The sequence below is a fragment of the Scardinius erythrophthalmus genome, assembly GCF_964197995.2.
Source record: "Scardinius erythrophthalmus genome assembly, chromosome: 15".
Taxonomy (NCBI): Eukaryota; Metazoa; Chordata; class Actinopteri; order Cypriniformes; family Leuciscidae; genus Scardinius; species Scardinius erythrophthalmus.
The window spans coordinates 40475494-40501154 of record NC_138235.1 but is presented as its reverse complement, the minus strand read 5'-3'; the positions used below and the strand labels follow the sequence as shown (position 1 = coordinate 40501154).

The window sequence follows — 25661 nt, the reverse complement described above, 5'->3', positions numbered from 1 at the left end:
GGAAATTTTACTCCTCCCAAAAATGCTAATAAATAAGCGTGTGAGAGTTTGTGATAGGCTATATGTCATGTTATAGCCAGATATGACGCCGCTACTGCAACACACATCACCGCAGACGAGCAGCTGAGCATCTGTTCATCAAGACAACGTTCAAACTATTGCAAATCAAAGTGAAAGTAAGTCGCAGATGCTTAACACACAATCATCATCATTAAAAGTAAAGAAATGAAATGATCTTCCAGGGCTGTTGCTGCTCTCTCTTATTGCGGTCTTTGATTTAGAAATTTTAGCTGATGATCAATAAAATGCAGCTCATATCTGTTGCTTTCGGTGACGTGCCCTCCATTAAATCTGCATATAGCGCGGGAACTGAAGATCAGATTTAAATCCGCTTTGCAAAAACACATTTATGTGACCAGGTGTAGATGGAGTCGTTTTGATAAATAGAGCAAACGTTTTACAAATATGAATTCTCTTACATCATATGAACAGACGTAAAAATAATTTGCTGAATTTGATCATGTTGTTTTAATAGCTTTCCTTGTAATTAATAAAATAGTAGTTATTTCCCTGCAGCCAGCAGCCATATCACCCTGTAGCCCAAGACTGGTTGCCCACTGAATCTAAGCAGGGCTGAGCCTGGTTAGTACCTGGATGGGAGACCTCCTGAGAAAAACCAGGTTGCTGCTGGAAGAGGTGTTAGTGAGGCCAGCAGGGGGTGCTCACCCTGTGGTCTGTGTGGGTCCTAACGCCCCAGTGTAGTGACGGGGACACTATACCGTCAAAGAGCACCGTCCTTCGGATGAGACGTAAAACCGAGGTCCTGACTCTCTGTGGTCATTAAAAATCCCATGGCATTTCTCGTAAAGAGTAGGGGTGTAACCCCGGTGTCCTGGCCACATTCCACACATTGGCCCTTACCAATCATGGCCTCCTAATAATCCCCTTACATTGAATTGGCTCTATCACTCTCTCTCCTCTCCCCACCTATAGCTGGTGTGTGGTGAGCGCACTGGCGCCGTTGTACTGTGGCTGCCGTCGCATCATCCAAGTGGATGCTGCACACTGGTGGTGGTTGAGGAGAGACCCCTGATATGATTGTAAAGCGCTTTGGGTGTACAGTAGTACATATGAAAGCGCTATATAAATGCCTCATTCTATTCTATTCTATTCTGCATTTGATTCCATTTTGATTATACTTTATGAATTCACAGTAGCTGCGTTTCCATTACCCTTCAAATTGTGCGAATTGAAAATACACCCAAAAGTTTTTCCGCTCACATGAGGAGGTTTTTCAGGCCATTCAAAAAATAAATATTTCGCAAAACTGCAATGGAAACAGTTTTTGCGCATTTACAGTCGCCTGACGTAGACGACGCAGTGTGTTTGGACAGAATACGAGACAGAGTTCTTTATTAAATTCATATAAGGCAAAACTCTAACTACAGTCTGCACAGCAGCAGTTTATGTGTGATGAACTAGTTCAAACTCTAGTTTTTCATTGCTTGAACACAGTTTTCAAAACTCTACACACTTATCCCATGACTTTAACCACAACCTGCACAACACTGTGGATTTACAGCACTTAGTTAAAATGCTAACACACTGCTGTCAAAACTGTGAACCACACATTCAAAACAGAATAGATTCAGCCTTGTGCCTTTCAGACACTGCTGACTGCCATTTCAGCTGAAAGGCTAAGCAGGTGTCTTGTGTTTTAGACTTATTAGTGAACACACTAGACATTTAGAAGAAGAAGAAAAACACGCAAAAGTTTTGCGCAAATCTGTAATGGAAACACCCATAGTCACAGTTTCATGTGAGAGTAACGTATGATCTTACCCCAGTTTCTCCAGTTTACAGTGAGGATTCGCCAGTCCAGCAGAGAACAGCTTCACTCCTGAGTCTCCTAGATTATTCTCAGACAGACTCAGATCTCTCAGGTGTGAGGGGTTTGATATCAGAGCTGAAGCCAGAGCAGCACAACCTTCATCTGTCACACCACACACACTCAACCTGTAGAGAACAATGACACATATTAAGCCTATATCCAGGGATAAACATGACACTTAAAAAATAACATAATCCTGTCAATATGAAATCTATACAAATACTCATTAGTTCACATTGTGAAAATTCATCAGTTAGGATTAGGGGATTGATTATAGAGTTTGTAGAGTATAAACATCATTATTTCTATGGAAAGTCCCCATAAAACATGTAAACCCAACGTGTGTGTGTGTGTGTGTGTGTGTGTGTGTGTGTGTGTGTGTGTGTGTGTGTGTGTGTGTGTGTGTTAGCAGGGGAGGATTGGGACGATTCTAAGGGTATAGCAGAACTCCATAATTTCCTGGATGATTTTGGTATTTACTTTGTAAAATAATCTTATAGGAAGAACGCTATAAAGAACGGGTATTCATTATAATGTGTGTGTGTGTGTGTGTGTGTGTGTGTGTGTGTGTGTGTGTGTGTGTGTGTGTGTGTGTGTGTGTGTGTGTGTGTGTGTGTGTGTGTTCGCGGGTTATTCAGCGGGTTATGCCCTGCGTTAAACGACGCAGGGCAGAAACAGAAAATCACCAAGTGACAATAAAACTAGTCCAGTGATGTATATATTTAGGCTTTCTGAAGACTTGGAGCCAATTTCTGTGAGGAATCGAAGATTCAAAGATCTGATCAGAGAATGGTGTTGTACTGTATGCAGTATGTAATTATAAATGTGTAATTTTAGTTCATTTAATAAACTTTCAAATTTAGTCCTTTATTTTCTCTTATTGAATAATAATCGCTATGCTCATAGATAATGATTGTTGTTATATGTGACAATCTTTACGAGATGACATGAACGCAGCATATGAGTGTTGAGTGTCGTAATATCCATTTCCAGTGGACGTGTGGAAGAGCCGTGAGACTGAAAGCACTGAAAGCCCTCGCGCTGCTCATATGCTGAGAGAGAGATAAGACAGTAGAGCTGCACGATTCATCTTTACTGTGATCTCCATTCAAACACACACACCATCTTCTTCACATTCGTCTGTCTATTAAACCTTTGACAAAATCATATCGCGATATTTTAAATCTGTGTTGGCGCTGCCGCTGACCCAGAGAGAGTCGTCATGAAACAGCTTATTGGGAACAGCGGGTTGGGAATCGTAAGACATTTTCCGGTTCCGGTTCCCATTCAATAAAATGATTAAAGCAACTAATAAAACACAGCAGTAAGGGGAAAATGCACAATCCTGTGTGTGTTTATTTCTTATACTTGTCAAATGAGTTTAACAGACTGAAAATATTTTTTTTTTTCTGAAGGAAAATCAACATTTCTGCATCCTCTTGGAGAATTTGGGACTCTCCTATAGCTTACAGTGCCTCCAGCAGTGGAGAACACCCTCTCAGAAAGGGCAGAATATGCTTGAACACACATGTAAGATCCAGACAGGTGAAACATACTATTTTTAAAATGGGTTTGAATGATTGATTCATAAAGACTTCACTTGTTTCACTACTGGATGAATCAGCGCTCTATCAGTGAATAAACTTCTCTCTGTTTATGTCTCTGACGCGGTGAGTCCCGCAGGCGCTGGGCTAACGTTACTCCGCCACGGTGTGACCCGACCGGTGTAAAGTAGGCAGAGTCTAAACGCTTATTACAGGCTTACCGTAGTGATTCAGGATAGGACAAAAACACGCTTTGAAAAAAGGCATTCATGATGTACTCGCTTATTGTATAATACAATACCATCATATTACAGACAACTGGTGTAATTATGCAGTTGTGGAGACGAATGATGATTCCAGAGCAACACATGCAGATGCACTACCAGCCAAACGTGCGGGATCGCTAATATCTTTAAGGTTTTAAAAAGAAGTCTCTTCTGCTGCATTTATTTCATTAATAATAACAGTAATATTGTGAAATATTATTCCAATGTAAAACAGCTCTTTTCTACGTGAATATATAGCAAAGTGTAACTTTCTATTCATCAAAGAATCCTGAAAGAAAATTGTACACGACTGTTTTCAACATTGATAATAATAATGAATGTTTCTTGAGCATCAAATCATCATATCAGAATGATTTCTGAAGGATCATGTGACACTGAAGACTGGAGTAATGATGCTGAGATTCAGCTTTGATCACAGGAATAAATTACATTTGAAAATATATTAAAATAAAAAAACAGTTATCATAAATTGTCATAATATTTAATAACATTACTGTTCTTTAGTATTTTTAATCAAATAAATGCAGCCTTGGTGAGCAGAAGAGACTTCTTTTAAAAACATTATAAATCTTCCCGATCCAGAACTGTTGAACGGCAGTGTGTGTGTGTTGTGATTTGGTTGCGGACAGCACTGAGCACAACGCCTGAGGAACCAAACACAGTTTATTGAGAGACAATCCAAAGTCATAGTCCATTAAAACAGGCAGAAGGTCAGAGGTCAGAAAATCAGTCCAAACTAACAAACAAAACCATAGCGCAAGACAAGAAGGAGAAAACCGGGGGGTTATTTCAGAAAGCAGGTTGTGTGACAGACCCGGGTGTGTTTAAGGGTCAGTAAGCGGATAACCCCGGGCCGGCCCGCGGCAGAGGCGGAATAGGCAAATGCTAGGAGCGCCACTCATCCATAGGGACGCTAAAATGAGGTAATGAACTGATTTTTATCATTATTATTATTATTATTATTTTTACTAATACTATTTTAAAACCATTAATTCGAAATACTACCAAATAAAGCAAAAACAAAAACTCCACAAATACTAAGTGCCCCGACTCCGGTCCGGCACATCAATCTCCCCCGCCCAGCGAGTGCTTGAAGTGCGTCAGAAACAGAGCACGCGCGATCAGTTGTTGGTCAGTTGTTGTGTAGCGTCGCCTCTCGCCTCATCCAATGTAGACAGCATTGCTCTTGTTTGAGGGCGCTTAACACACTCAAGCTCCCCGTAGAAACGGGCCTGCCAGCTCGCGCCGGCTCTAGACACGGTGAAAGTTTCCTGATTGTGACGGATGGACGAATTTACATGACACATTATAAATTAGCATTATAGTCTGCGATAGATACAGTGTCAAAGAGAAGAGGAGAGGATAAAAGGGGATAAAGACAGAGGTAAAGTGATGCAATGAATGAACAGTTTATCTAATTGCATAGTATTAAGATACTATAATTTAATGGCAGTAATTTTTACCTTAAACTTTATGCTAACAGTTCCTCTGAGTTCTCCAGAGGCCCCAGACTGGGATTTTGTAACAATCATGTCAGTTTTTTTAGACGCATTTAGGCCTATCACTTTTTTAATTAATGTTTTACTCTGTGCAGTTTTGGGGGGATATATGGCTTTTTTATGTTTTTTTTTTTTTTTGGCAAAATTAGTAATGATATTCATAAATAAATAAAAAACGCTTCAGTGCACCTACGCACTGGTGAAGGTTAACAGGTTAAAAAGTATAATATCTAGGTAATCTACATCACAGCTGAGAAATTTCAACTTAGTGCAAATGAGAAGCGATTTTCGCGAGCGACAACCAATAGGAAAGAAGCAGTGGAGCTCAGCTCCCGTCACCGTCTCGAGTGCAGGAGACAGAAGAGTTTGAGGGCGATTTCACTGTTTTATATGATCTGACTGTAACTAACCACAAACATGGATATAATAAAATGATGCATGCCGTTGACAGTCTCGGTGAGTTTAATTCATACATTTATAGTTCGAGTGTTGTAGTTTTATGATGCAAGTTTAGCACTGCTGCAGTTCATCTGCAGTTTCCCTGCATTATGTCGACTATTAGGGACAAGAAAATTGATTATTTGTCAAATTCGGATGACGTTTTAGTAATTTATGACAGTATGAGTGAGTTTAATTTGTAGATTAATCTAGTAAATGATTTAATCCACTGAACACTGCTGTGGTAATATAAAAACACCCTCCCAACAGCATACTGTTTCTTTTGAGCCTAATTCCTAGTCAAATTAAAATAATATAGTTGTATCACTTGTGATGGTGTTTTGTATAGATGTGGCCAGACGAGCAGTCTACCAATAACATTAGAGCGACAGCACTACCAACGCCCACAAGCGACTCACAGTATAGAGACTAGCGACATACAGCGACACAATCGCCGGCTGTGTGAACGGGGCTTATGGGGCCACAGGGGTCACTCAATCAGAACACATGTCACGTGCGATTAGAGTGATTGACAGAAAACTTGACAAGTTACAAAACAATATGACCTTTTCAGTTCATCATGAACCTGAACATGGGAGGCTTCAGCCCAGGTAAGCCGGTGCATTAATGCAGCCTTGTAGATATATATATATATATATATATATATATATATATATATATATATATATATATATATATATATATATATATATATATATATATATATATAGGCTAAATAATCCTGAACACAGTGACAGGGTGAAATGGGCTGTGATGCATGGGGCACCAGGTAAAATCTTGCCTAGGGCAGCAAATTGGTCAGGGCCGGCCCTGGGATAACCTCAACTCTGGGCTCCACAAACAGAGGAGCTTTCAGGGTATGTCAGTAGCCATAGCCGCTCCGGAGCAGGTTCTGTTCCAGGGTCAGTTTACTCCAGAGGTGTTCAGCGCATGCGTGCCCTATTGATGAGGCTCCGTGGCCTGAGAGTTATGTAAGGGATAATGTAGAGTAGGGATGGGACGGTATGAAAATTTTATATTGTGATTATAGTGACCAAAATTATCGCGATTATCAATATTATCACGGTTTTGTTAAAACGAGATGAAAGTGTTCAAAAAGAGTTGATGATCACACTAAAGACATTTCAGTTTAATATTTGAAAATCAACAAATAACAAATAAAACAAGCAGCTCTATGCACTTTTTAAAGCAAGATTCTATTCTGTGAAATTTCCTTCCTTATAATGACGGTCGTCAATAGCAAAGCATTATAACACCGCACACATCCATTGTAACGGCCGCCTATTGTTAAGTAGTGTTCATGACATGAATGTTGATGTGCCTTTAAGATAACTTCTTCTATGGCGTACGTTATTGTATGCATGCTGTTTTTATGTGAGTGCGCACGCACAGTGGCCCTCATTTATCAAAAGTGCGTACACCAAATTTCCAGCGTACACCTGGCGTACACCCAAAACCACGGTGACTTTGAGATTTATCAATATGGACGTTGGCGTACGGCACGCTCAAATCCTACGCCAGCTCAGGAGGTGGTGTACGCACGTTTTGAGTGCGGGAATGCGCAGAAAAACAATTCCTAACACCACAAAACGCACTGACAAACTAAAAGATATAATATATTATGACCCACTGTAAAAAAAACAACAACATAGTAATTATAAACTTAAGTGTTTATTTTTGTGCAACATGGACTTCAATGTTTAATTTGTGTGAATTTACCAAAGCATTTGAATTGTAGGCATATGTATTCCTTAAGTTGCGAGCCTGTGCGCTTTACCTGACGTTTCAAGCCTTGTTTATACTTTCGCCTGGCTCCGCACCTCCCCAAACGGACCAGGCGTTTATACTTGACGCGCTCGCCGTTGTACTATTCTTTGAAACGATGGTTAGGCCAGGGTTAGGCCCGGCAGGTGTGCACGGACTGGGTTTAGTAATGAAAGGCTTTCAATGACCAAAAAAATAATTCAGACTGACAAAATAATAAAAATGCCATTCTTCTTATTTTAGAAATCAATTTTGTTTCTTTCCACTTCCCTGGTTTCGCTTTCTCTTTCTCAAAGAAGTTTCTCTTCTTTGCCGTCTTCCGTGTGTCCATGGCGTAAAATGAGGGTGTGGGGGGAGCGGAGACTTGAACACTTTGATGTGTAGCGTGTTTTAAAGTGTTTTCTTTTTCCTTTTAACATTCGCTCTTCGACATGTATGTGAAGAGTGTGCTTAACTGAGAGAAAACATCTATAAAAGTCTCGTGGAACTACCAGTTCATTTGCACTGTCTTGTATCTGGGCAGACTTCAAACTCTCTGACAGACATTACACCTGACCTGTATCACAACGGACGCGCTCTCTCGTTTCAATTAAATACAACTTGCTGTCTTATGTCTCCGTTTTTAATTGTATTGAAAATTAAATCAAACAGTTGATTTATTGTTTACAGAGTTTGATAATATTGTTGTGATCTTCTTGTCTGAACTTGTCTGTTTTGTACACTGTACATAATGGATTAATAAACAGGTAAGATTTAAAACATTAATCTCAATTCAATGTGCCCGTAATTATGTGGTAAAAAAAAATCGGTGTAATAAGTGTATAATGAATATAAATTATTATCCCGTAAATTATCCTCTTAATAGTCTTGTTTTAAAGCAGCACTCAGTAGCTTCTGGATTTCTTCGCTGTATTCTCGCTTTTTGCTCGCAGGTTTCTCTCTAGAGCTCCCACCACAGCTTCGGAATAGATATTTGACAACACTGTTGTAAAAACTCGTTGGTGATTCTCAGACACCAGAAGCTAGTAGATCAACGACATCAAAGCAGATGGGACATTCTTTAAAACGTCTTCTTCATTCGGGTTCGGACAGCGTGAGGGAGCGCAATAATGACAGCATTTTAGCAGATTTCGTTTGGCTGTAAAGCAATTGTTAATTTTTTTCTTGATTTCTCTTTAAACTCACTTACAACAAACATTTTCTACTTTTCCTCACCTCATAGTTATAACGCGGATTGTTGAGCAGACGCGTCTCAAGCCTAGTGATCCAACGCTGGATACTCTTATAGGTTACGTCCGTGGATCACGGCTGAACGCGTCTTCTCCGCACTCATTTACAAACAAACATTTTTTTCGCCTATCGTGCGTCTACTCTACACCCGTACCACTGAAAAGACGGATTATATCCAAGACTTAAGCCATAAATTAGTATTAATATTGATAGCACCACTGGTAGCGTCGTTGCTAACTTAACTTACTGTCCATCTGTTAAAATGGCGAATATATCAAATGTAAGTAGTCTACCTTTTGGTGCAGGTGAGGACACATTTGAGCTGCACGCGGTGCAGTCTGAGCTGGAAGCTGTTGAGAAACAGATCCACGACCTTTTAGTAAGAAAAGCCGAGCTGATAGACCGGCGGTTAGCTCTTGAAACATCACGTGCCGAGGCACACAAATCAGAGATTAACGTTACTAACCCGCTGACTCCGACCTCGTCTACTCCGTGCGTTCCTCAACATCGGTCCTGAACGTCGAGGTCGCGATCAGCCATGGTCTCGTTCACTCCGGCTCCAACATGCCATCACGAAGCCTGGATTTTTCCGCAGCGGAAGACGCGAGCCAGGTCTAGACCAAGAAAACTCTCTCCGACCCTCCCGGTTTTCGAGATATCCACACAAAACCGCTTCTCCCCTCTTCGCGAAACAGAACGCGATGCTGTGATCATCGGTGATTCCATCGTTCGACACGTACACGCTACGTTAAATAAAAGTAAGGTGCATAGTCACTGCTTTCCTGGTGCTCGTGTTTCTGAAATCGCTGCTCACGTTCCCGAGATTTTGAACGAGCGCGTCGGAACCGTGGTCCTGCACGCGGGAGGGGCCGACATCAGACTGCGCCAGACGGAGGTTCTGAAGAAAGACTTCAGGAATCTGATCGATACAGTACGCAGCACATCGCCTGATATAACGATTATTGTGTCAGGACCGCTTCCCACGTACCGACTAGGTCATGAAAAGTTTAGTAGATTATTTGCGCTTAATGAATGGTTAATGTCATGGTGCAATGAGCAGAAACTTCTCTTTGTAAATAATTGGAATCTGTTTTGGGAGCGTCCTAGGCTTTACCGTGCTGATGGCTTACACCCAAGCAGATTCGGATCGGATCTTCTGTCAGATAACATCTCCAAAATGTTAAATACCTTTTGACTAGTAACCAAAAGTCCAAATCATAGTCTCTGCTGCACCAATTTAACTGATATAAATAGTGTAGAACATTGCATAGAAACTGTGTCTATTCCTCGTTTAGTGAGATCAAATCATAAATCTACTGCAGGATCTAGAAAAAATCTAATTGTTATTAAACCAGAAAATGTTGCTATTGGTAATCAAAAACCATTTTTAAAGCTAGGTCTTCTAAACATTAGATCACTCACACCTAAGGCAGTTATTGTAAATGAAATAGTCACAGATAATAGATTCGATGTACTTTGCCTTACTGAAACCTGGCTTAAACCAAATGATTATTTCGGTTTAAATGAGTCTACTCAAGCAGGATACTCCTATAAGCACGAGCCCCGTCTGAATGGTCGTGGCGGCGGTGTTGCAACAATCTATAGAGATTTTCTCAATGTTACTCAGAAAACGGGTTATAAGTTTATTTCATTTGAAGTACTTGTACTAAATGTTACGCTCTTAGATGTTCGAAAAACATCCCTATTATCTCTAGCCTTGGCTACCGTATATAGACCGCCTGGGCCTTACGCTGATTTCCTAAAAGAGTTTGCAGATTTTCTCTCAGACCTATTAGTTAACTTCGATAAAGCATTAATTGTTGGAGACTTTAATATCCATGTAGATAATCAAAATGATGCGTTAGGGGCTGCGTTTACAGATTTATTAAACTCCTTTGGGGTCAAGCAAAACATTACCGGACCGACTCATAGATTTAATCATACACTCGATTTAATTATATCACATGGAACCGATCCAACCGATATAGTTGGATATCATTCCACAAAGTGACGATGTCACTGACCATTACATGGTAACTTGCATATTACGTACTCCTGTAATATATCATGCTGCGCCGCGTTATCGATTAGGCAGAACAATCCTTCCATCCACCATAGATAATTTTTCAAACAGCTTATCGGATCTGTCTCAGCTGCTCAGTGAACCCAAACAAACAGATGAACTTGAGGAATTAACTAGCACTATGAGCACCATTCTCTCTGGATCATTGGATATTGTTGCGCCCATTAGATTAAAAAAGGTCAGAGAGAAAAGTAAAGCACCATGGTACAACAATACTACGCGTGTTCTAAAGAGAGAAACCCGTAATTTAGAGCGTAAATGGAAACAAACCAACTTAGAGGTCTTTAGAATCGCATGGAAAGACAGTATGTCACGTTAAAAAAAGGCCCTAAAAGCGGCCAGGGCTGAGCATCTCCGCAAACTAATAGAAAACAACCATAACAATCCTAAGTTCTTATTTAACACCGTGGCGAGACTAACAAATAAACAGATGTCTCCTGAACAAAATATTCCATTACTGTTTAGTAGTAATGATTTCATGAAGTTCTTCACTGAGAAAATAGAAAACATCAGAACCACAATTGTAAACCTTCAATCCTCAATCGCGCCTTATAATTCAGCCTCAATTATCACCCCGCAAGAACAATTACAGTGCTTTACAACTATAGAACAAAAAGAGTTAAATAAACTTTTTACTTCATCTAAAACAACAACATGTTTACTAGATCCTATACCAACTAAACTATTGAAAGAAGTGTTACCTGTAGTGGAAGAGCCTCTCCTCAATATTATTAACTCGTCTTTATCTTTAGGTTATGTTCCAAAAACATTTAAACTGGCAGTTATAAAACCTCTCATTAAGAAACCACAATTAGATCCAAATAATCTAGTAAATTATAGACCCATTTCAAATCTACCTTTTATGTCTAAAATACTAGAAAAAGTTGTGTCCGCTCAACTGGGCTCTTTCTTACAAGAAAATGACACCTATGAAAAGTTTCAGTCTGGGTTCAGGCCGCATCATAGCACTGAAACTGCGCTCGTTAAAATCACAAATAGGCTTGCCACGATAGACGGTGTTGACGGTGTTACCGGTTTTAAGACGCAATACCGGTGACATCGCTTTTCCACCGTGACACCGTCCCCATATTTTAAATTTTTTTTTTTTTTATTAAATATTTATTTGAATTAAATGGAAAATATACTTCTAAATAATTTACTTAAGATGAGAGCATGCACTATAATTAAAAACTGAACATAGCTAATTCGTCATCTTTCATTTATCACGTGAGGAGAACGAGAGGAGTCGAATTTACAGAAAAAGAATGGCGGACGATTTAGTGTCGAAACGCAACGCAAAAGCGCCTGTTTGGCAATATTTTGGGTTCAAACCAAATGCAAAAAGGGAACCTGAAAATGTTAATGAGGCTATCTGCAAACTTTGCCTGACAAAGGTGGCAGCATCTGGAGGAAACACAACTAATTTATACACGCATCTTCAAGCGCACCACAAAAATGAGGCTGCCAAATTGGGCAATGCAGTAAAAAATCGACCGCAGAAGCCAGACGAACAGGTGCAGCCATCAATTAGTGATGCATTTAAGCGATGCACAAAATATAAGAGGGACAGTGTGAGGTGGAACAAATGCACTGATGCAGTGACCAAGTTTCTCTGCAAAGAAATGGTGTCTTTCAACACAGTTGAAAAACAGTCTTTCAAAGACCTCGTAACCACACTCGACAGCCAGTATGAATTGCCTGGACGTACATATTTCTCAAAAACAGCTGTTCCACGTGCCTACAACCGTATCCGTTGTGAGCTGCAACAGGCCATTTCCACCACAGTCGAGTATTTTTCGCTTACAACCGATATGTGGTCGAGTACAAAAATGACACCTTACATGTCGCTAACTTTCCATTTCATTGACACGGAATGGACACTGGTGTCAAAATGCCTCCAAACAAGTTTTTTGCCACAGGACCACACTGCTGCTAACTTGGCCGATGCTTTGGATGAGGCTCTGCATGACTGGGGATTAAAAGAGGATAATGTGTCTTGTGTCACGACTGACAGTGGAAGCAACATTAAAGCGGCTGTTCGTAATTTAGGCTGGCCCTGGTTAAGCTGCTTTGGGCACAACCTGAACCTAGCTGTGTCCAACACTATTGAGAAGACGGAGAAAGCCCGTACGGACCGTGCCCTTTCTGTTTGTCGCACAATAAACGGCATGTTCTCTCACAGCTGGAAAAGGAGAAGGGAGCTGCAGAAAGCCCAAGTCCACCTTGGCCTCCCAGAGCACTCGCTCGTCACGGTAAGTTTACTCTTAGTTCTTATAAAAAGTCTTTAGTATAGTAAATAAAATATTATAAAACATATTGTAAATAAAATAAAATAAAGATTATAATTAAACTGCTTTAAAGTAGTTTACTTTAAAGGATATTCTGCAGAAAACCGCGTTATCCTTTGCAGAACAGCTTAAGAGAAAGTTTGAGATTTTTTCGTGCACTTTTTCGGAAATTCCGGGTTTCCTACCACATCTTATGTTTTTTTTTATTATCATTGGTGGTAATAATAATAATAATAATAATAATAACAATAATAATAATAATGGATTTATTTTCTCCTTGAGGACTTTGCAACTGGCTGGGGCTCTAAGCAAAAAATGATTGATAGGATGCTAGAGCAGAGGACGGCCATCAATCGAGTTCTTGCTGAAGATCGTAAAGTCAATGTGAGCATCACATGGCAAGATGAGGATGTGTTGCAATCGCTGAACAAAGCGTTAAAGCCAGTAAGTGAGATTACCGACATTCTGTCTGGAGAGAATTACGTAACCGCGTCATCTCTTCTCCCTGTGCTGCGTCTCATTAAAGAGGACACGTTGGCCCCATCGGATGATGACAGCCAACTGACAGCCAACCTTAAAGCCGGCATCGTGTCTATTTTAGACGAGAAATATAAAGCTCTGCCAGAAGCAAGCCAGCAGCTTATGCGCAAGACAACATTCCTGGACCCGCGCTACAAAGGTGACTATGACTCGAATGTCGAAGAGATCAAGAAGATGATAGAGGAAGAAGCGGTCATCCTCGGTAGGAAAGCGCAGTCAGTGCACTCCATGAGAGAAGAGGGAGAACAAAATGAGGAAGCCGACATCGTGGTCGACCCACAGCCCAAAAGAAAAAAAACGTTGGCCAGTTTATTAAAAAGAAAATCAGACACTGTGACAGTTAATTTGACTATTCCAGAAATGGTGGTGTCGGAAATCTCCACCTATGCTCAGGAATCCCCCATTCACGCAGAGCAGGATCCTCTGGCCTGGTGGAAAGAGAACCAAAGTAGGTTCCCCCTGTTGGCAAAGGTAGCCAAAAAGTATCTTTGCGTGTGCGCAACAAGCTGCGCATCCGAGAGAGTGTTCAGCACGATGGGGAACATAGTGAGCCCCACAAGATCCCATCTTAAGCCAGAGATGGTCAACATGTTGGGTTTCCTGGCAAAAAACATGTAGACTGCACTGTTAATAAATAACAATTTATAGTGTTTTTGTTTATTTATTTTTAATTTTTTTTTAAGACTGCTGACTTGTCATTTTTGTAGCCTGATGTCATTTTGGAAGTTTTTCTTTTATATTCGTTTCTTGTTCATTCGTTTAATCGTATTTAAACGTTTTGCAATTTATTTATTTATCTTTCTATTTTATTTTCTTATTCATTTTAAAAACATTCTAACATAGGCTACGAAATAAACGTTCTATGGTGTTATTTGTTTGGTTCCAACTTCCACAGTTTCAGTTTCAGCCTGTAGCATTGTTGTTGTTTTTTTTTCGTTATGTTAATAAAAGTTATGTTTAATATCAGTGTTTTTTTTTTTTTGTAGTTTCGTTGTCGTCCATTCAAACAATTGACGCGCGAATTGCCAATTCCCGCAAAACTAAAAGTGAAAGTATAATACGCACGCATTTATAAGCTATTTAAAAGCAGAAAAAAAGAGGAAAATAGGAAACCCCCACCCCCACGGTGATACCGGTATTACCGGTGTTGTCACATGTCGATTAACCGGTGGAGAAATTTCCTCATCGTCACAACCCTAATCACAAATGATTTACTTTTAGCTTCTGACCAAGGCTGTATCTCAATATTAGTTTTACTTGATCTTAGTGCTGCGTTCGATACTATAGATCATACAATACTCTTAGATCGACTACAAAATTATACTGGTGTTCAAGGACAAGCATTAAGCTGGTTTAGATCGTATTTATCTGACCGCTACCATTTTGTTTATTTAAATGGAGAAAAATCTATCATAACTCCAGTAAACTATGGAGTGCCGCAGGGATCTGTGTTAGGCCCTCTATTATTCTCAATATATATGCTGCCACTTGGAAATATTATAAGGAAACATGGAATTAGTTTCCATTGTTATGCTGATGACACTCAAATCTATATTTCATCACGGCCAGATGAAAACGCTAAATTATCCAAATTGACAGAGTGTGTTAAAGATATAAAAGATTGGATGACGCATAATTTTCTTTTATTAAATCCAGACAAGACAGAGGTACTACTTATCGGTTCAAAAAACCACCCACAAAACCTCTCACAATACAACTTTAACATAGTAGGATGTCCTGTTACTTCATCCTCTACAGTAAAAGACCTGGGTGTTATATTAGACTGCAACCTGTCTTTTGAAAATCATATTTCATATGTTACAAGAACAGCCTTTTTCCACCTTAGAAACATTGCTAAGCTACGTAATATGCTATCTGTTTCTGATGCAGAAAAGTTAATTCATGCATTCATGACCTCGAGACTAGATTACTGTAATGCGTTATTAGCCGGTTGTCCTGCATCCTCAATAAACAAGCTACAGTTAGTCCAAAATGCCGCCGCTAGAGTTCTAACTAGATCAAGAAAATATGATCATATAACACCGATTTTATCATCCCTACATTGGTTACCTATAAAGTCCCGTATTAATTACAAGGTATTGCTACTGACTTATAAAGCCCTAAACGGCTTAGCTCCAGTCTATTTAACGGATCTTCTATCGCCCTATAATCCATCGCGCTCTTTAAGGTCACTAAATTCAAGGCTTTTGGTCATACCTAGGATATCCAGATCCACCAAAGGAGGGAGAGCGTTTTCACATTTAGCACCAAAACTCTGGAATAGTCTTCCGGATACTGTTCGTTGCTCAGACTCGCTCTCCCAGTTTAAAACTAGATTAAAGACGCATCTCTTCAGCCAGGCATTCATATAATACTTTTAATCCTACAGTTAAATCCGACCTCTAGTTCATAAACGCCAGAGGAGAACTGGCCCCCGACTGAGCCCGGGTTCTCCCAAGGTTTTTTTTTTTTTTTTCTCCATTAGGTCACCTGATGGAGTTTTTCGGTTCCTTGCCTCTGTTGCCTTTGGCTTGCTCAGTTGGGGATATTTGGGGATATTTAATTTAATTAATCAATCAACGATACTATTGATCAGCATTACCAAACGTAGACGTTCCACTAGAAACAAACATTGATGTATTGTTCTAATTTATTACTGTGAAGCTGCTTTGATACAACCTATGTTGTGAAAAGCGCTATATAAATAAACTTGACTTGACTTTACATCGCAAGACCTGATATCACGCGATACTTCCTGACGCGGCGGCCGGCGGCCCGCCGGCTCAAAGTTGCAAGTGCGGATTTTCTAGTGGTGGAAATTTTGATTCTTTCCAGAGACTCGTTCATTTTCAGTGCGTTCACCAAAATGATTCGTTCAGATTTGTTCACTGATTCGTTCAGTGATAATTTCTTCATATTACATATATACTGCAGCAGGTGGCGAAAAAGAGTGTATTTTATGCTATGTTTAAACAAACGTATTTACTTGTTACAAAAAAAATTATTTGGCAAAATAATTTGGCTTTGTTAAAATGTGTGCCTTATTTACTAAATGAATAACATAAGTCTAAATAAGTGGTTCAGATGACCAAAACAAGGTTTTCTTGCATAATTAACATTTTAATTGTTTAGTCAGACATCCACATTCATAAATCTGGGATTATATTAAACGTTGATGTTCTGTATGTTGAATATGAATATAAACAATTATATGTGCACACCTATAACTGCACTTTGAATGAGATTGAATCACATGCTAAATGACCGACCTACCCAGTACTCTCATTCACGAACGAAAGTACCAGTTAGTTCAATTCTTTCACGAACGAGATCTCTCGCAGAGCGATCTCAGTCAGTGATAGGCATATTCGTTCAGTAGATCCATCCAATTACATGCCCCTTCACAGCCCGAACTGAAATGCTGTTTGCTGACGTTACGCAAATGAGACCTAACCAATACTGTCATATTTTTTTGGTTTGTTTTAGTTTTTAGAGAAGTGCATATGACATGAATAAAACGTAATGAATTCATTTTTGATAATACAAAATGAACACAAGTAGTCAAGTAAATTGTTCAAAGTGCAAAATACCACAAAACTAAGACTAAAACACACAAACAAAATATAAGAACGAAGTGTAAATTTAAATCAAGTAAACAGTCAAGTGCACCCTTCCTTAGCTCAAACCAAGTAAAAAATGACGATGTTAATTGTCTTTGTTATATTTAACCATTAGCTTGCGTTATTAACCTGTTTTCATTACAATGGTCAGGCATGAAAACAGGTCAGGGGTAAAAAAGGTGAGAAGGATGCGTCATTTATACCCCCCCCCCCCCCCCCCAAAAAACAAAAATAAAATAAAACAACAACAACATGTAAGCTGCATTGGCATAGTATTAGGCTACCAGTGTTTCTCACAGGATTTTTGGATCACTGTGATGAGTGGACCTCTGCCACTCTAGGGGGGTTCGGGGGCATGCTCCCCCGTAAGAAAAATGTGTGCTTTTTAATGTGAAATTCATCAATCTGGTGCAAATTAAACAAAGAAAAATTCAAAACTCTTTTAGTTACAGTGTCTGTCTGGGTCATTCTTCAATTGGGGTGGCAAATGAGAGGCAGAAATTGCAAAAATGCTTGTTTGTTTTCTTCTAATAAAATGTATTGCTATGCATTTAAAAGTAGTTTAATATTCTATAATCATTAAAATTGAAGCTTAATAACATTTAGATTTTTAAATAATTTGAATCAAAAACTGGTGAAACAACCACTTATGTCTATGGTGTTACCAATATTTGAAGTAAAATTTTGGTTTGTTCTAAAATGAGCAGGGATATGCAACTTTTGGTAATAATTAATAAATACATAAATTACTTTAAGGACTCAGTTTCATTGATCATTTAAATTTCATTTTTCAAAAGAAAAGTTTAATTGTTCATCTTGGCCCCAATTTTTGCCAAAGAAGAATTGTTTCTTTGATTTTTTTAAATGTGTACATACATAAAAAGGCAGGAACATGGTCTGCGCTACCTTTATAGTCTTTATTCTAAAATGTTGAAACCACTTTACAGTCTAAAAACATTAAATTCTAAGATTAAATGGCTCTGAAGGAAAGAAATTTCAGATACGTTTTGAAGTAACACCACAGACATAATATAACACCACAGACATAATATTGCATAATAGGTTTAACAATTAAGTTTATTGAGTAGAATAATGAAAATCATCATGAGTAGGATTACAAGAGAGATACAATTAGCCTATATGATTATGGATGTCCTATGTGTTTTATTAAAAATACAACATTGCTGGTTGTATATTGTCTGTGGAGTTACTATAGAGTCTGTGGTGTTACCCATAGGGTGTTACCAGGAAAGACAGTAACACCACAGACAGTAACAACACAGACAAATTAGCGTAAATCCAGACTTTTCTAAAATGGAGGCTGACATCATGATGATTTAAAGATCAGGGGACATTTTGGAAATATGAATAAGTATGTATGTATCAAAATTTTTATTAAAATATGTAAAAATCTGAAAGTTATCAACATAACACCACAGACACTAATAAAGTGCGACACATGAAATTGTCAGGAATTTAGCTAATTTTAAGAAAATTAATAAGAAAGAATATACTTACCATGCACCCCTCAGATTAACCAGCACTTGCAATCACCTTTACATTCAGGAAGTAGTCCAAATAGATTTCTCCCTTTTCTTAAAGGGACGACGTCCATTGATGTAACACCACAGACATGAATTTGGGGGACACTACTTTTTTCTTAGATATTACCAAATATGTATTTTTTAAAACAATTTAATAAAATTGTACATGTTAAATAAAATCTATATTCACAATATAACCACTTTATTTGTGTTAAAAATTTTAGATTGTTGCAATTACATTCCATGATACCTCTCTGAGGTATGGCGGGAACATGCATATTTTGTTATACATGCAATCTCTCAAACTCAATTAAATATGTATTTTAAAACAAAAATGTAACTATTATTAGTGCACAAATTGTGTTTATCCTACAGAATACAAAAATGCTAACATTTTAAAATGTATTGTTATTTAAAGTTTATTTCAACTGTTGTAAAGTTGAGGGACACCACTTGCCACCACAAATGAAGAATGACCCGTCTACATTACTACTACAATAATAGTTGTAATATTAATCCCATGATATTAATAGCCATATAGCCTATTGTAAAACAAATGCACTGAAAAATAAAGGAAACTTTCATAATTAGTTTTGTACTAATTTCTATACTTGAAAGAGTATATTTCTATACTTCACATTAAAGATGTGATTGGGCTAGCCCAGTGTCAATCAAGAAAAGAACCAATGGGCCACTGATCTACGTATTTCATCGTGTGTCAGAGAAAAAAAAACTATTTACTACTACTATTTATCACGCATTAAAAATGCCCCAAACCAGTCGTCTGTATGATAATCTGAAACAAGGACTGGTGAGCCGTTGTCCTGCTTCACTTCACAGATGCTGAGTGAAAGGAGAATTATAGAATGAAAGGATATTCATTTATATGACACTTTATTAATCAGGAGAACAACAGCGCGTCATACCTCGTCCTTTCAGTTTCGGTTTTCAATCGATCAAGTTTTTTCACGTTCTCTCGATAAACCACCCCTTTCAATCCGATCGAAATAATTTGTAATAGAGCTGACACTTTGAGTTTTTAACGGGTTATGTTAAAGCCCTACTTGTTATTAATGTTTTTATGAAATATCTCTAGTGAATGCATTATCATATCACCGTATTATTTACCGCCATGCGACTGCGAGCCACAAATTAAAGCTTGGCGAGCCGCATGAGGCTCGCGAGCCGCGCAATGAATACTTACGCCGGTTTCACACTGCACGCGATAGCAGAGCGTGAGCAGAGCAGGAGCAGTGCGTATGGTGAGCAGGAGCAGGACACGCGCGTTTTGCTTTCACACTGGCAGCGTTTGTCACGCGCGGCTGAACCGCGGCTTGTGTACAGAGTACTCTATAATGGATAAGTTGGCATTGCTTTTTCGTTTTCAAATACATTTAAGAGAAAAGACTTGTCAAGAAGCTTATTTTATTAATCATTTCATTTATATAACTTTTGATTCGTCTTTGTTTTTATTGTTCGGGCAACAAGTTTGTTTTTGGACATTTGTTTTCTTTTTAAATTGCTGTTGGTCATTTGAGTGACTGTTTAAAACACAATAGATATCATCAATGCGCTTTTTGGATAACACTGCGGTGTATTTTGCCCATGATCAATGCGTGTCACTTTAATTCAGCGTAAGCGGCGCGTTAAAAATAGACTGGGCGCCGAAACTATCGCTGCACTGCTGTTCCTGCTCTGCTCCTGCTACGCGCTGCCGCGCCGCTTCTGCGTGCGATGTGAATGCACTCATTGAATAACATGGACGCCGAAAAAAATACGTGCTGCTCACGCGCCGCTGACGCTCGCGGTGTGAAACCGGCGTTATTCCTGCTCGCTCAGCGCTCACGGCGCCCGCGCCCGCTCGCGATATTATCTCGCCCACTTCTATGTCAAAATAAAAAATAATGACATTGGCAACATCGCTGTCTGTATCTGACAGGACAGTTAACATTGTAAGCTAACTTACCTCAGGCTTGCTTTCCGACGTGCGGTTCTTTGTTCGGCAGTGTGTCCAGTTGTCAGACTCGCGGTGTAAAAGACTTTGAAAACATTTCTGCCCTAACGTTACTCTGACTCGGCTGTCATGTTTCGGCATTAGGAATGATGATTGTTTTTTAAAGCTGCGAAGTTTATGGTAACTTTATAGGGGATAAATGCTGGCCTCGACCTCGAACACCCCCCCCCCCCTTTTGAAAGGTGGGTGACCCTTTTAGGTTTTAAAACGGTGAATTTCGCCGAAAGGTGAGTTTTCATGCCTGAATGGTAAAGTGTAAATTTCTTTCTTTGATGCAAACATGTTAACTACACAAACCTAGCTATATCGGTTCACCACATAGACTGTGGGTTTGCCATCATTATCGTTCAAACAACTGGTTATTTTCGTTCATGAACGACATTGTAGGCCTACCAGTTCGTTCAACTCGTTCACAAACGATACGATCTCTCTCTCGTTCAGACTCAAAAGCAACTCGGTCACAGTCATTGAAGGGCGTATTCGTTCACTACATCCAACAAATCACATGCTCCGTCACATCTCATACTCGAAGGCTATTGGCTCGAGGTTCATTCTTTGACAGGTTGAAAACACCGGTTCACTGAGCTGCGCATGCGCTGCTAATAGCGCCGCGCTGATGTGGAGGGAGGGATTTCACATTTCAGCGAACGAGAAATATGAGTCAATGGATTACGTGAACGAGAACGATTCGTTCACCTAAAGGATTCGTTCAAAAAGAACGATTCGTTCACGAACGTAACATCACTAGTATTTTCCGCTCACGGGCACCGGGCGTGCGAAACAACCACCATTCAACCCGAAATAAGTAATATAACTGTTAAAAAGGTCATTACTAGTTAGAATAAAATGCCTTCTGACTTAACTCTTTTTCTTTTGCCGAGATTGATCGACACACAGCCTCCAGCACAGCAGCCAATCAGTGTTTGCGGATCTACGTGCAAGCGAACATCCCGCCCACAGCGCTCAGTGTGAAGTTGAAAGTTGATACTGTCGGAGCGCCGATGCTAACTCTGAACTTGGCTGTTGTAAATAACATATAGTTTGTTCATTTCATGGGTGTTGTGCGTCAATGCAAAGTAAGTGTATTATATTCAATCTCTAGCAATCATGTGTAGACCAGTTTAATATTTAGTTTGCTGTTATAATGTGCATTAGCTCGTTACGGTTAATTATAGGGGTTGTCACGTCTTTAGAACAATGTTGCGCTGTATATAGGATGTTATCTTTATCCTTAGTTGTTTATATGGATGTCATTTATGTATATTTCATCTGTGTTTGGTGCATTTCAATTGTCAAAGTCTGCGGTTGAGTTATTCTGAAGTTGTAAACAACTTAATGCACGTGTGTAACAAGCCCAGACAGAGCACCGCTGACAAACTATGTCACGCAGATAAAACTATTTCCAGTTTAATTTAATTTATGACAGAGCAAGTTTATTTTTCTTTCATTATTAATTTAATTTCTTTATTTTGTTAATATTCATATCCTGTGTTAAACACTTAATGTTATTATCATGTATGTTTAGGCCTATACTTGTCTACATTTTCTGTTTTTATAGAAAAACCACACCCACTTATACACCCTAAATAAGGACAACTGCTTTATTATCTGAGTTGATGTGGTGACAAATAAACGGGTTATTCCCAAATATCGGACATCTACTGACAAGTCTCTTACCAGACACCCTGTGGCGGGTTTCCAACTTAACTGGCAATATAAATAAATGTGATTGTGCTATCAGCCAACTCATTTCTTCAATAACCATTCCAATGACTCCGAAGCTGTTCAGTTAAGGTAAAAAAAGTTACTTAGTTCACCTTACTTGTTTGTTCGTCTTTGGCTCAAAGCCAAATTTTGCTGCGAACTTTGCGGAAGCTTCATGTTTATTTCAAGTGAGTGAGATAAAATATTTCAACTTAAAACAACATTTTATGCCCAATTATTTCCCAGACGTAGTTTTGGTATTGAGGTCAAAGTTAACTTGCCTTGTGTTCGCTATACAACAGTGGGTGATGGTCACACAAGACGACTCGGCACTCGGCAGATTTGAAGTGTTTCTATTGCAGCGACATTTTCTTGTGCATGTTCGGCTGACAGGGTGACCATCCTCGATTAATTTTCCGTCAGGACTTTTGTTAAAGCCAAAATATGACCACACCTCAGAATTGGTTCTCTTAAAAGGCGGAAAAATCTCCCGAGCATGGTCACTACCTTACGCTGCAACAACATTGCGGGCTGCGCCTGCGTCAGACTGTTGCTGGCTGAACAGGATCTAAAATCGCGATAATCAAACACAGTTTTAATGATAATTAAATTTTAAACGATTTACTAACTAACCTTTACTAACCGTCAGGACATTTTACCGTGGTTTATAGTGAAACCGGTAATCGTCCCATCCCTAATGTAGAGCGAGGCGGTTATTATAGCGAATACACCGACAGGCTGATCAGGACCCTGACGCGAAGCGGAGCTTCAATCAGCCTGAAGGGGTTGTGGTCGCTATAACAACCGCCTCGCTCTACATTATCCCACTTATTACATGGCTACCTACCAAATAAATCAATAATTTGACACAAAATGTTGATTTAAAAAGGAGTTTATTGATTTAAAAACGATTGTATTGCTTCCGCTAAAGAAAATAGTCCGGATTCTACGGTTAGAATCCTGCGTCCATAGCAACGCTCTGTTCTCCATGGCAACGGTGTGTTATACTTAGCAGCGGCTATCAAGAAATAACACACCGCATTCTGCATTAGAATTCAACCAAGCCATGTAATAAATCTATATAAAGTGCTGTTAAAACAACGTCATGTTCATTTTATTATAACATCATTTTATTATGTTGGTTTATGAAATACAATTTGAAAAGTAGTCAGATTTAAATGGTAATTAAAATATATGATCATATTTCCATAAGAGTGTTACACTCACTTCCAGCCAATGGTCGCACACGGGTTAATGATATCGGCGTGAAGCGACACGAGTGCATTCTGAAGCTCACACGAGAAGTGATGCGGAAGCGCAGATGAGCGGCATTCCTGTGAGTTTCACAGTTCGCTTATATCACGCTTCAGAACGTGCTGACGTTTAAGACAAACATGAACTTGTGAATGTGTGTGTGTTGGCCGGAAGCAAATGTTTATATTGTAAAAAGTTTGAAATATTTGTTTCACTTCAGAAGCACTGATTCATCAGCTGGGGTTTATGGATTACCGTCATGTTCACTTTGTGTGGTTTCTGAATCCACTTGCATTACATGGACTCACAGAGATGATTATTTGCTTACACTATAATAAGGTTTCATTTGTTACACACTAGTTCACTACATTAGTTAACATGAACGAACCATGACAGATTCTTCTACAATATTTATTAATCTTAGTTGATGTTCATTTCAACATTTATTAATACACAAGTTAATACATTTTAAATCAAAAGTTGTGCAGAAGTGTCCATTAAGAATCACAGGGAAAGGGATTGGGCGATTCGGCCGTGGTGAAGTTCTCTGGCACATGCCGTACATCACCATTAGGGGGCAGTCCTGTTTCTCTCTCAGTTATAGCGGCACTGAAGACAATAATGTGCAACGATGTGTTAAACTCTCTCTGGCGCATATTGACAGCAAGCGGCCGAGCTCATAAACGTGTGAGAAACACATTTGTAAGTAGAATATATTGTTTATGAACAGCTCAAATAGAAATAAAATATTAATGATTCAGTTATCAATGGTTTTTACATGCTTGTCATGGGCGTTTGTAGCATAAAAGAGTGTTACAATAACTTTTTAGTGAACTTATAAGTGCAAATATCCCGTCCCATTTTAGCAACCCTGATTCCCACATTGTGGAATTATTACACTGTGAATTCGTTTCTTTGACATTTAAACAACATATAAAAGATCTTTTGCAAGGACACAATGACGAAAATGTGACTTTTGTAAGTCTAACATAAAATTATATTGCATTTTAATGTATATCTTTGCAAAAGATATGAACTTTTCAGACATATTAAAATATTTTAATAATAGTTAATTCATTGGCCACTTAAAAGTACGATCTGTAAAAATGAATAAATGAATAAAATCCCCCAGTTCACTCGAGCAGAACCAGTCCTATTGTAATGATTATGATTCGATGGACGGTGCGTGACGTCATTGTTACGGACAAACACGGAAGGATTTATGGTTTCTGGAACACCTGTGGAGGATGAACGATAATTGGGGACTTTTAAAATGGGGGTTGTCGGACACTGGGGGGGGGGGGGAAGAGACTGATAAACTGTGTTTTTAACCTGCTGGGTTCACAAAGGGGATCTTTGGCGTTCGTGGTTGGCTAGCACCACCGGCGTGAAGAAAACCGGGGTCCCACTTATTGGCCTGGAGGTAGACAGTTGGGGGGAAAAATAGAAAGATAGGGAAGTAAGTGTAGGTGGACCTGGCTGGTTTTAAGAGACCTTCCTACCATTACTGTGGCGAGGAAGGTTGAGTCCTCACAGTGACGGCAGGGTGTCGTCGGACGTGGACAGGGAAGTCCGAAATTATTTTAATCATTCTATATGATTTATTATGTGTGTTGTGTTTAGCCCTTGGTGATTATTGCCTTCATGAACTGTATGTTGATTGCCTGTGCTGGTTATAATATCTAGGGCATGTGATTGGAGTTTCTAATTAAGTGTGCTTTGTCTGAGATATCACTATAGTTTGCTGTGAATTTGGAATGAGTACTCGGCTCCCTAACAAAATGTGTGTTCACGGTTTAATGAAATGAGATGACCAGTATATGTAATCAGGATATTTGAGTGAGCGAATGCCATACGGCTGCTATTGTTACTAATAAAAAGTGTATTCCTTTTGTAATTCCTGTTTTGGAGTGTGTTTGGTGTGCTCCCCCCGGACCAGA

General features: G+C 39.1%; 1 protein-coding gene across 5 annotated transcripts in view; it reads right to left on the bottom strand.

The window, feature by feature from the left end:
- The window catches only part of LOC308703323 (protein NLRC3-like), a 161506-nt gene that overhangs the window by 60618 nt on the left and 75227 nt on the right, over nucleotides 1–25661 (bottom strand). For 4 of the 5 annotated variants that reach the window (XM_081386711.1, XM_081386708.1, XM_081386709.1 and 1 more), the window contains one exon: nucleotides 1843–2016. The exons of the other annotated variant lie outside the window; for it this stretch is intronic. In XM_081386711.1, coding sequence (XP_081242837.1) covers nucleotides 1843–2016 — 174 coding nt within the window. The remainder of the gene's footprint in view (nucleotides 1–1842; nucleotides 2017–25661) is intronic. 5 annotated transcript variants of the gene reach the window in all.